At 39.3% G+C, this 12947-nt stretch overlaps 1 protein-coding gene across 1 annotated transcript in view; it reads right to left on the bottom strand.

Annotated features, from left to right (window-relative positions):
• PIEZO2 (piezo type mechanosensitive ion channel component 2) overlaps positions 1-12947 on the bottom strand; it is a 285705-nt gene that overhangs the window by 144630 nt on the left and 128128 nt on the right. Inside the window, exon 4 of the mRNA XM_059480444.1 lies at positions 6618-6660. Within this exon, the coding sequence (XP_059336427.1) occupies positions 6618-6660 (43 nt within the window). The remainder of the gene's footprint in view (positions 1-6617; positions 6661-12947) is intronic.

The raw sequence follows: 12947 nt of genomic DNA, 5'->3' as shown, positions 1-12947 counted from the left end.
ATTAAAGCAACCTCAGTCCCCCTGTCTTCCCAGGACTCAGCACCCTGTGCTGCCCTTTGCCTGGACACAAGTGCATGCATGTGGGAAGCCAAATCATCTGCTGCTTATCGCACCCTGAGAAAAGAACTGCAGTGTTACGGCTGGAAGGACATGAATAAGGCTTTCAGTTGTAGTCCTCCGCCTTCAGATCCCTACCTATTAATTAGGTTTGGCAGCCTGGGGCTGAGGCTGAGGTAGCCAGCGCCATGTTTGGCCCGGATGAGAAAGGTGTGGAGGGCTCAGAGTTGGTACAGCACCTCTTGTCATGCCTTCTGCATCACCAGCGTTGCTGGAGCTGTAGCCTTTGGGGATCTCTGAACCTCAACCCCCTAAAAACCCTAAAAGCAGTTGGGGGTTGAGGATGAGGCCCTCAGTGACATGTTTTACCAAGCAGAGAAATGATCAAATAGAGATATCACCCAGAAGACAACATGGTGTTACAAGCAATAAACTGCTCTTTTATTCACAGCCTCCCAAGGGAATGTGTGGAACTGGCTCTGTCTCTCAACTCCTTATGTTACATTTATCTGCCATATTATTCAAATAGCACATGTAACCATGGAATATTCAAAACTGCAGAATAAATTCACATTCATTAACTCCTACAAAAGTGTGATGGCCATCATATATTAAGAATAGAAAGTATAAGCAAGCCATTAATTAATCTAATCTCTCCGATTTGAAGCACATCAAGGATGGTATAGTGTGGAAGAGAACCCTGTCAAAGTAAATGCCTGGGCACTGAAAAATTAAGCACTTGCTTAAGTGCTTCGAGGGACAGGTGACCAAAACAACTTTACTAATACAGCTATTTTTTTCCAAAATGGTGAAAGATGTGCCTGGCAGGGGTTTTCCAAGTCCCTTTGATTGCACCACTGCATCCATTTTTACCTTGTCTTCTCAAATTATTCAACATTTGTGAAATGCATTCGAACTGCACTGTTTCCTTTAAAATAACCTTTCAAGGATTAGATCGTACAGCCTCATGCAGCCCCTGGCTGAGGCAATGCTCCCAAAATGATGTCAATGGGAGCCTTGCCCAAGAAAGGACTATAAGGATTCAGATGTATGTGAAGAAAGTCTTGAAATAATGGAGCATGGTATCAGGATAAGACTTTATATTTCAAGTGTATATTTATTCTTTACATTAAATCACCAAAGAGCGTGGGGAGAAGAGGGGGATGTCACTTTGGAAAACCATATGGTGCTTTGATTTCCAAGCCAGAACTGTGCATACTGAATGTTTATAGAATCTAGTGATATTCTCTCCTTTCTGTTTATTCCTGTCACCCAGAGAAACTCTGGCCAAGCACCAATCAAATATCCAAGCAAGCAGGGGGAAAGAGAGAAAACAGCTCACACCAGTAGGCTCATGATTAGCAACCTAAACCTGGAAGGAGGCGCTTGGGAAGTGCCTCTGATGCATTTGGACTCCAGCGCTCACCGCATGTCACGAGTGGTTTTGGAAATTGAGTTCTCAATCTCTGCAAGGGGTCGAAAAGACATACACAGCATTTCTGGCTAGACTGAGCAGGGGCATATGTGGAGCAGCTGCAAAAGTGGACATCCCTCTGCTCTCAGAGATCAGTGTAAGAACAAAAATGCATCTCAGCGATGACAGCTAATCTGCTCCTGGGTTAGCTGTGTCTCCCCACCTGTGGCAAACGGGGCTGCTGCATTTACTTTGCCTCAAATAAAAACAATGCAGAGTGTCCTCCTTATCACCCTGTGCTTAGGAGAGTAGTTGGAGGAGTTACTGAGGTACATAGGAGATGTGAAATCTATCTTAATAGGAGACAATCTTCATATCCAAGCTCTAGCCTTGATATAGAAATCTTCAGGTCTTTTTCCTTGGGAGTCTTATTCCCTTCCCTGCTCTTATCTGCTTACCCTTCCCTTTCAGTGTGAGAGCAAGCAATCTCCAGCTACCCTTTCATTTTTCAGAAACAGTAAAAGGGTTACAAAAAACATAACAAGCTCACAACTCAATACAAAGTATTTTATGAACAGGAGCAGCTTCTTTCACTGCTGATCACCCTCAGCATCACTTCAGAGAGAGTCTAGGATGCAGCTGATGCACTTTCTACACAGATGTTGCTGCTGTACTAAATATGGTGCAGAGAGGTCTTATTAGCATTACACAGGGTAGAAATCACCTAATTTTGCATATCTATATTTATATCTATGTAACTTCTAATTAATAATAAGTTTTTGCATACCATGAAAAGAACAACAATTTTAGAATCAGATTAAAGCTATGTCCAAAATAAAACTTGTATTTTTGATATGGAAAACCTTTCCATTTTTATAAAGATAATTTCCTTTTACTGTGAAATTGGTCCTCAAAGTTCCTTTCTCTATCCTTGAAACAACTATTTACTATGAAAAACATACTTACTGAAGGTTGCCAAAAGTGTAATAACCACACATCTGTTATTCTTCAAATATATATTTTCTAAAACACTTGATATTTACTTCACATGTAATAGCAGTTATTAAATCTTCCTGAAGTCTGCTTTGTGGAACCATAATGTAAAGCATTACACACACAGGAGAAGCACCATGGGAACAAATGCAAAAAAGGGAGTAGAAGTGTTGTTAGTAGCTGAGTAACTTACTAGTCACATTACAAATTATAACCCAGAGAATAAAAAAGAAAAGCATAGTAAGAGGAGTACTGGAAGTCTGGAAACCCTGCAGGAAATGAGTTTTATGAGGTTCAACATAATTCATTTAAAGTTTTAAAATTGTTAGATAATTTATAGATCAACAAATATGTAAAAACAGAAGACATTCCTGTAATCACTACTGAATCTACCATACAAGGACATAAACTTCATCATCTGGCAGCTCAAATTAGAGAAATGTAGGTGTTTAAAAAAGCCTTCTTTTGGTTTTCATTTTCCACAGCGTGGCAACATTTCCCCAGGAGCATTTCCCCAGGGCTGGTGGTGGCACTTTGCAGGCTCTGCACTGCAAGCCTCACCCCAGCCATGAAAGACACTACTGCCTGCATTACAGGAGACCAGCTCTCTGACTGAACTGATCTTCTTTTTTTTTGAATTTTAACAGGCTTTGTGCATTAAGCTCTCTTTAACTGCCAGAGTATCCAGGAAACAAGCACAGTCATGGTTAATTGTTCATAACTATTCCACTTGGGAATTCAAGTGAGCCTCCCAGCAACAGGACAAAAGGAAATGGCCTCAAGCAGTGCCAGGGGAAGCTCAAGTTGGACATCAGGAAGAATTTCTTCACAGAAAGGGTGGTTAAGCATTGGAACAGCTGCCCAGGGAAGCAGTGGAGTTTCCTTTCCTGGAAGTGTTCAACAAACATCTGGATGTGGCACTTTTTGCTATGACTTAGTTGACAAGGTTGTGTTTGCTTAAAGGATGGACTCTATGATCTAGGAGATCTTTTCCAAACTCACTGATTCCATGATCCTATGATTTTCACTGAATATGACCAAAAAATCTTAAGTCATTGAGATGAACAATGCTTTCTAAACCAAGTTTTTAGTCATGTTTGGAACAAAGAACAAGAGAGTTGACTGCTTTCCAGACATTTTTATGCATATGTGGGTGTCATGGACATGCACCAATAATGGACAATAATCCCCACATTAACAGTTGTAAAAAAGTCATCTTACTTATCCATACATCTACTTGCTTTGGCTTACTGAAGACTTTTTTTTAAAAAACCATTAAGGTGATAACTTGCATCACACATGCTCAGCCTTTTAAACCATGTTTCTAATAGGACAGCACAATGCAATACAATATTTTTCCTAAATCTCAAAATTGCTCCTTAGCGTTCTTCTTGCAGTCAGGAACTGCAGTCTAGATCATGCTGGACAAAAGTGGTGACTAACATAGTATGTTACAATTAGCTTATTTGTAATGTCTCAAAAGACAATCAATAACATAAAGACCTTAATTTATATCTATCAAACCCACATATACTCCTTTTAATTGAAAAGCTCTTAACTCCAGTCATTTCCTGGATATAAAGCTACCTTACTCGAGCTCCAGCATTTTTAATTTCCCTTGCATTGAAAAGCAGCATCCTCAGCTCACAAGTAATGCTTACATAAAAGCCTCGCAGTCAGATCTCTTGGTGCCACATTGTTTTTCAGGATATGAAGACAACAGTAATGTAAACACTCTACTACTGCAGAATAAACACCATGTAGCCACAAAGCAGTGATGACATCACCTGTAAATTATATGGGATTAATTTTCTGCAATGTAAACTGACTGTCTATGTCTCCTGTTCCTCAATGCACTCTAAAACTGTTTGTTGAGAACAATTAATATCTTCCGGTTTTAAAGCAAAGATAATTCCCCCTTAGGGCATTACTTCACGTTTCACCTTTTGTGTATCTAAGAATCTTGCTTCCTCCCTCCTGAATGAGAATGTTCTTGCTCAAACAACACATTTAAATGCTAGTGATATTTCAAAGCTGACTCAGGTGTGCCTAAGTCAAAAGCTTGCAGAGAATAAAATTTTAAATAGGCAGACATGTTTCTGCTGGTTCTTTCCCTAGAGTTTATATAAATAAACACAAGAACAGCTGTATTGGATCAGAGCTAACATAGATATAGCCCACTAACCTGTCTCTATTTGTGGCCAAAAAGGGATTCCTACTGAAGAGAGTAAGATTAGGGAAAGGATGTAGCAATACATCCCCAGAATAAGCTCTCTGCTTTAAGAGATCTGCAGACCTGAGATTTCTGCTTCTGTGACTGCAATTTAAATGTGATTCCAGCATCTAGGTACTACATATAGGAATGTGTTTGCTTTGGAAGCTATTCTTCAAGATACAAAAACTACTGATCTTAAGCAGTGACATATGATATTAAGAAAATATTGCTATAAAGGACTTAACACTGAACTTCACATATATGTTTCTCATTAACCTTTTACGCAACTAATTTGAGAAGCTGTGGATGCCCCACACCTTGTGTTATAGGCCGGGCTGGATGGGGCTCTAAACAACCCATGGCAGGGGGCTAGAAACTGGATGACCTTTAAGGTACCTTCCAACCCAAGCCATTCTATGATTCAATGATTCTATGATATATTCCTGTCATAAAAAATATTGTGTTAAAAATGCAAGTAGGATAATGGATATTACTATTTTTAAAACCCCAATCTTAATTGTTGTATCTGTTTGAAAGGCTTTATCTTCCTTTATTTTTTCTCCTTTCTGGTTCTCTGGAAAAGCTGATAAGAGAACACATTTGATTCTATGACTATGGCAAGCAAAGTACATTCAAATCTTCACCTCATCTGTGCTAACTAATGTGCTGCTTCAAATAAAGTAACCCCAGAGTGACAATCAATCTTTCAAGGTGCAGAAGTGCCGCTCAAAAGCCTTTCTGCTTTTCAAACTAGAGTGGCAATAATGGCATTTGCACAGAAATCCCTTCTACATACTTGCCTCCTCTCAGGAAGGCTTCTCTGCTGTAATTTAGTCTATCAGTAATTCTCCATCTTTCTTGTGGTATGTACCTTGCATATGCACAGCTAGCATGGATTCTTCTCCTTGTTTTGAAACATATCAGAAGTTGGAAATTATCACCACAGAACTTCTAATGAACTCAGCTAAAAAGATGCTGACCCTTATCCATTCTCTCTTTCAAAACACAGACACAGAGTATCAATTCATTCTAGAACTCCACAAAATATTTGTTTGGTTTTTTTTTTGATGCAGAGAAGCAGCACCAGCAGATGCACAAGAGATGCTAATTCACAATTTGGGTGATGAAAGGTTTATTGTAGTGTCCTGTGGTATCACGCTGAATGAAATGCACATCAGGGACCAAAGTGGATGTAACTTGGGAAAAAAAACCAACAAAACAGCCTGTTAAAAAAAACCAAAACTTTTGAGGACATCAAATTTAGCAACTGAGTGTTTAATTTTCAACAATATCCAGAACTTCAAGGAGAGGAGATTCTTCTGCTTACCAGTTGTAGAAGAATAAAGATGACACTGAGCACCCGAGTCCTTCTTTACATCATCACTCTTTACTGGACTTGGCCTTGTTTAATTTACAAGACAGACATGTGTTTCTGGTATGATGACCTTGTGGCTAAGCTTGTCTGCAAGAAGTTCTTGCACTTGAGGAATGCTGCATATTGAATTTTCCTCTGGCACTGAAAAGGTCTTTGCCAGCTTTGCTCCTCTTTCAACTTCATTTACTTTTGTCAACTCGTATGTCAGAGATTAGAAGTCTCATGGAAAAAAATATGAGTGAGAGCAATATTTTCACTCATAAGTAAGACTTGTGGCCAAAAGGTATGTCTCTTTAATACCAGCATGCTGTATAGCCACCAGCAAACCACATGATGAGCCAAGTTCATATAATGAATAAATTGCTTCAGATTGACTCAGGAAAGAGAAGAGGACACAAACAGAAGAGCTGAACACATATGTGCATGACACTGCATGACTTCCACTCTAAATTTGAGGTCATTGATATTTTCAATCAACTAAAATAAATAACTGTGCACATTTGTCTCTGCAGTTTTTCTTCCTTACTTTTTTGCACTAGTAAGGAAATAAATTTATGGCTTACCTTTCAAAACCAATCTGCCGTAATGTTTTCTCCCATGTCGAACCTGTACAAAGAGGAGAAAAAACAAACACCCTCAGTAAAGAACCTTTTTTGTATGAACACTCTTTTCCTTTCCTTGTGCAGCTGGGATTTGTATATTGAGGAGATTTTTCCACCCCTAGAGAAGTACCTGTAAATAACACAAGTTTTCTCCAGAGCGGAGAATGTTGACAGAAGTTACCACCAGGTGACAAAACAGTGAGAGGGGTATCAGCCTACACAACCTGACATTGCAGAGCAGCTACAGTTCACTGAAATTCCAAGGGTGGTCTCCTCTGCTAGAGCAATGTGATCTGGAAGCACTGAGCTGGCATCTCACATCATGTACTCTTCACATTTCAGCTTTTCACTTTACTGTAGTGTTTGCCTGATTCTTGGTGAAAGCTTTACAGCTGCTTCTGAAATCCAGACCTTTTATTTTTAAGCAAAAGCATGAACATGTATTCCTTCCTTATTGTTTAACCCTTCATACCAACAGCTGCAAAGGACTCTTTCTCAAAACTATCAAGGACTCAGCCCCACAAACTACTCAAATGTGCAGACTCCTTCAAAGAATTGCCCTCAGTATTTTTGATGCACTTAAATGCACTTCAAATTTACCTAGATTTTCTCCAAAATAACCCCCCCACACCCTTCAAGCACTAGGTCTTTAGTATTCAGCTCCTGGTAGATTTTTAGCTTTTTGCCAGTCTTTTTTTTTTTAACTACTATGATATCATTATCAACACAGGCTACTAAGAGCACAAATATTTCAAGTAATGCAGGTCTGCTCAGTAAATGTGTAGGAGGACTGCATCATAATTTGCTCTCTGTCCTTTTGTGCTGCTGTGGGAAATGCAACAGGACTGTATGCCATGTAAGCAACTATAGCTCTTTTTGAATGATTCATCTCAATCATTCATTGAATTCTCGAAATCAGAGAAGTGACAAAAATTTGTGTTGCTGATGCATTCCATCACCTAAAGGGAAATATAAATTAGGAACAAAAAGATTCTCTGTGAGTGACATTAAGCAGCATTTTAATTGTCCCCATTCAGTGCAAAGCAGCAGAGATTTCAGGCCCATATCCAGCAAAACACAAAGCAGAAAGAGACTTCAAAAGCAAGGTGCAGAAATCTCTACCTCTATATGGGAAAAAAAAAGAAGTTAAATTCTGTTTTGGAATAACTGAGCAATGTTGATTGTTTGATGAGTAGCAAGATCTTCTACTGTGACATCTCTATTTGCCTAAGGTGGGGCAAAACTTCTGCCTGCACAACTACATAAGACAATACATTCATCACACTGAGTTAATATTTATGAAAAGAAGTCCTCTAAAGACACCTCTAAAGCAGGACAAGAAATACTCTCACACATTTATTTCAAATAAATGTGAAAAACTAAAATAATGTCTAGCACAATGAACCATAAATGATTGAGATAAATAAAGACCTGCTCCATTAATGCATCCCCCAAACCCATTGTATTCTGCTCATCTTTGGAGTGTAACTGGATTCAAACAGCACCTATGAATCAAGCCATTTTTAAAAAGGTAACTGTGCCACTCCACAGGTGGCAGGGCAGACACAAGCAATTCTCCATATATTTTGTGCAATCCTGCTGACTCTGGAAGAGTAGCCAACTCCGAAGATTTGAAGAGTGTTGAAGAAAAGAAATCTCAAAAGCACTTCCTAAAGCAAAGACCAGTACTGACATCTTTAGTCTGAGTTTCTGTGCCTTCCACTGTTACGTATATAAATACATATGTATGTATTCACATGTGTATGAATTGTTCACCCCATGATTGGCTACACCTCATTTGTAATATATAGATAGAGTCCTACTGGAGAGAGAGGGTAGAGAGAGAAAGGAAAAAAGCTTTAGAGGAAAGGGAATTGTGTCTCCATTGGTTTGAAATAATCTTTTGGCTGCAGCTGGCCACCAGAATACTCTTTGAAATGCATCTGACTCCTCTGAAGCACAGCCCGCCAAGAACACAACTAATATTTCATATTAAAAAAACAAATCTTTTTTATGGAGTCTTATTTTAAAATGTTTATGAGCTAAACATTGGGTTTTAAGACTTGCCAATTCCATGCACAATAGTATCAACTTCTACACCACACTAAGAGCCAAAAGTAAATATCTGAGGTAACAGAAGCACTAAAAAGAATAGCACTATTAAAAGTCTAGGAAACCTACTATTTGATTTAAATCTTATCCGTTGCTTCCAAAACATAAAACAGGGTTTAAGTCACATAATTCTCATTAAAATAAAAAAAGGAGTCAATCAAAAATTAAAGACTTGATCCTGCTCCCAAGGAAATCAATAGGAATTTGGCTATTCAATTCAGTCTTTCTCTCTGCTACGACTGGGGAAAATATTCACCCCTTGACTTTCAGAATCAATCAACTACTACACTTGAGTTACTAAGTTAAGGTGGCTTCCCTTTCTTTTTTTTTTTAGCACTACAACAAAAATACTGTAACTGTTTATAAGAATGCCTTAATCTGGTACCCATGTAATTAAGTTTTTTTCCCAAATATTTTCTCCAGAGTACCCAACCATCCTCATTTATTCCAAAAATTCTGTTTCACATTAACAGCTCTAGCTTCAATATTCGTCAAAGAGACAAAGCATAATGCACTTCCAGAATTTCTGCTCACATTTAATAGGAGCAATAGTAACATGCCCACCATGCTCACATATGCACTCAATGAAGTCCTAGCATAGGAATGACAGTATAAGAATAGGGGATTCAATAAGATAAAATCCAGGACATCTTCCTTAAGTCAAAAATTGCCTTCTTTGACAGGTAGGCTTTCATTCACAAGGCAGCTGCCATATTTAGTTTGGCTTGGTTACAACTCTCTGCTTACTATGAACTTAGTAAGGATGAGAGGACTCACACACCACTGCTGGGCTGTTCACCTTTACAAAACATGGGGGTGCCTTGCTGCTGAAGCGCACTGGTGGGCACAGGGAAAACACACAATGACACATTCACGGGATCACAGAATCATGGAATACCAGGTCAGAAAGGACATCAAGGATCATCTGATCCAACCTTGGACGAAAGCACAGGCTAGACAAGATGCCCCAGCACCCTCTCTAGCTGGGTGTTAAAAGTGACCAATACTGGGGAAGAATACTGGGTAAATTATTTCCGTCCTTTTATGGAGGTTGCACAACTATTCACCTTGAGCCGTACCATGCCCTATCTGCCACTGCTGCAGAGATCTGTAGCTGTTGAGGGAGAAGTCTGGCATTCATTGTAATTGACACTCAAACCTCCTTTGCCATTTCCATGCACAGGTGCATGAAGGTCCCTGTGGATCCTGTGGTCCCCATGGCCATATGCAGTGATTACCAACAGCTTTGCTGCTTTCCCATCTCTCCAGAGTCAGTGGCTACTTTAAGAGCTACATGCCTGTGCCTTGAGGCTTTCTAACAGGAAGAATAATAATTCTTGCATTCTTTTCTCACTGTGATCTGACATAATGACCAGACAGGGAAAATGGGGCTTAACTGAACCAAAAGACAATGTTTGACATTTTACAGTAAGCATTAGGCGATCCTGTCAAAATTCAAGTATACAATCAGAACTATATGAAGGTCTCCAAAGACTGGAATAGGAAAATATATCTCTTATTTCCATCAATCCGAAGTTAAAAAAGGTTTGTTCTGAGTTTTCTGTCCGTGGAGTGTCACAGAGAGTCACTCAGACTCTCTGAAGGAACGAGCAAGGTACCAGACATACCCCATCACACTTAGCTCAGGAGTAACATGCAGGTGTGACATATATAAACCTGTTATGATACTTCAGAAACAGGCAGATATTCTTGCAATGTAACATTCTTGCAACATGTAACTTCAATGATCTTTATCCTAACATTTTGAAGGAAAAGAATTTTTCGGAAGAACAGCTGAATTTGTAATGATTAAAATATTCCTATCAATTTCAAAACTTTGATCTTAAGCCTGAGAGACTTACTAGTATTCTTCAAACCATGGGGAATAAAAAAAAGGGAAAAAACCCTTTCACATATTCAAGAGATACAAAACAGAGGTACAGAATATGGAAAGAAACACTTTGCTAAACATTTCCATTGCGGGTGCCACTTCTGTCAGCTCTGCTTCTCAAACAACAGACAACAGGGCAGAAGTTTGCAGAGTCCAGCCCAGCCAGACTAGTTGGGGTACCTGAGTTTCTTGAATGGACACCTTAAAGCTTTCAAAAAATTGAATGAATACATTAGCTTATCCTGCTACAGATTCTTTTTCAGTAGAGACACACACACTACATAAACCACTCGAGGGTCTGCAGCCTATTTTCAACGGATTTGGAAACATTGCTGTGAATTCTCCTTTATCACCTCAGTACTTACTAACAAGTGACTAACAAGTGTTACCATTACTAATGAGCTGAAATGTTCACACCTGATAAAAACTGCCATATTCGGAACATATTTGTTTCAGCAGCTTCATATATTACTAACAGCCTTTACAGTTGCTTGTTCCTAGTAGCAAGCTTCTATCTTCTTCCAAACAAAAACTAAAACAACTATGGTTTTTTAAAGAAATCCTACTTTTTTGTTGTTTAACAAACATAAAACCACAGTAGTTTTGACTGGAGAAATGTAGGTGGCATATGGAAGAACATTCTCTTACTTGCTGCACAGTACCATAGAGATACTGTTAATATTTACTTACTCTTGGCTATCCAATACTTAGTTACATGCAATGTGACTCTTACAGAAATAATAATTTCTCTCATGTGAAGGACATCAGACAATGCTACCTTGGCATTTAGCATCCATCTGTCTATTTTGAGAAATAAAGCTCTCTTACACTTCCTCTTCCCTTGACTCAAAGTACTTAGCCTGCACCCTGCACTCATCACTTGGTAATTTTATCTCCAGTCTATCATCTGGGATAATCACAACAATTTATTTTAGAATGAGATCTCCTAGTATGGCATATTACTACTCTGCTGTGCTCATGCTGATGTTTTAATTCAGAACTGGAGAGTGTTTCTTGGGCAAATTTTTTACCATGCTTTGGTTTGCACCACTGAGCAATCTATGTGTGCACAGACTGGATTCCTTTCACATGAAACTAAATCACAGCCCAAGACCAAATTGCTGTGTTTCAGCCACCAGCTCTTTTTCTGTCTGCATGACCAGAGCAGAGCTAATCCACACTCAAAACACATCAAAACATGGCAGGCAAGGACTCTGCACCAAATGCTTCACCCGTATCTCACTGTGCTCCTTGCTGAGACAGATTGCAGCTCACTCCACCACTCCCTGTGCCTGTCCAGGAGTGTTCCCAGAAAAGCTCCCCAGTTACAGCCACCCTGAGGGATGAAGGGGCAGGTCAGGGTGCTCACCCTTAGGATTGTTTTCTGGGCTGTATCCCATCCACTGCAGTGAGCAGGAGTCTTTCTTCTGCTCTGATGTACAAACAAAGCTCAGCACTGTCACACTCCCTGCAAAACCCCAGGGAGCTAAATGTGTAAGGCAAGACAGCAGATTATTTAATTTTAAAAGGAACTGCTCAAGGAGAAGAAGTAAGGGGAAATCTGGGCTGCTACAATTTGCTGTGCATGCTGAAGAGACTAAAACCACCAGTAAAACAGAAACTTAGGGCCAGTGGTCCAGGATTCTGTCTAGATGAAGAAAGTGATTGCTGACTACATACCAGGAAAGAGTCATATCAAAAAGAAAGATCAGATGTTGCAAGCCTTTACTTGCCTTCCACTCATACCAGCTTTCAACAGATTTTTTTTACTGAATAAAGAGCACAAATTTGATCCCTTCACAATAATGTCATGGGAAAGATTTACTGTGTATTTTCTCCTCTGAGGAAAATAATAAATTACTATCGTGAGATACAAAAAGTGCTTTCCAATAAAAAGAAAACTTGACTCATTCCATGTTAACCGGAAAAATAATCATCATCAAAAATGCTAATTCTCCTCTGAGGAGATGTTATGAGTGGGAAATTTTACTAATAAAAAGAGCAGAGGAGGAATATAGAGCAAAGTGCAATGGTACAGACACTACATTTGTGTGTGCACGCATATGCACATTGCTTTAAGGTGAGCATAAATAAGACAATGGCTGTGGTAAAGTGATTAGCAGCTGTATGTGAACAGTCACCTCTTCCAGCCTGTGGCTTCCTGGGAGCTCTGGGGCTCCAGATATGTGTCAGAAGGGCTCTCATAGAGAACTGAGGATCCTAAAAGCAGCTGCTTCACAGGCCTAATCCATATTCTTTCTTTTTTTTTTTTTTTTCTCAGTATCTTG

This window comes from Ammospiza nelsoni, chromosome 1 (assembly GCF_027579445.1).
Source record: "Ammospiza nelsoni isolate bAmmNel1 chromosome 1, bAmmNel1.pri, whole genome shotgun sequence".
Lineage (NCBI taxonomy): Eukaryota > Metazoa > Chordata > Aves > Passeriformes > Passerellidae > Ammospiza > Ammospiza nelsoni.
The sequence above is the reverse complement of the archived record's forward strand: the minus strand, read 5'-3'. Positions and strand labels throughout refer to the sequence as shown.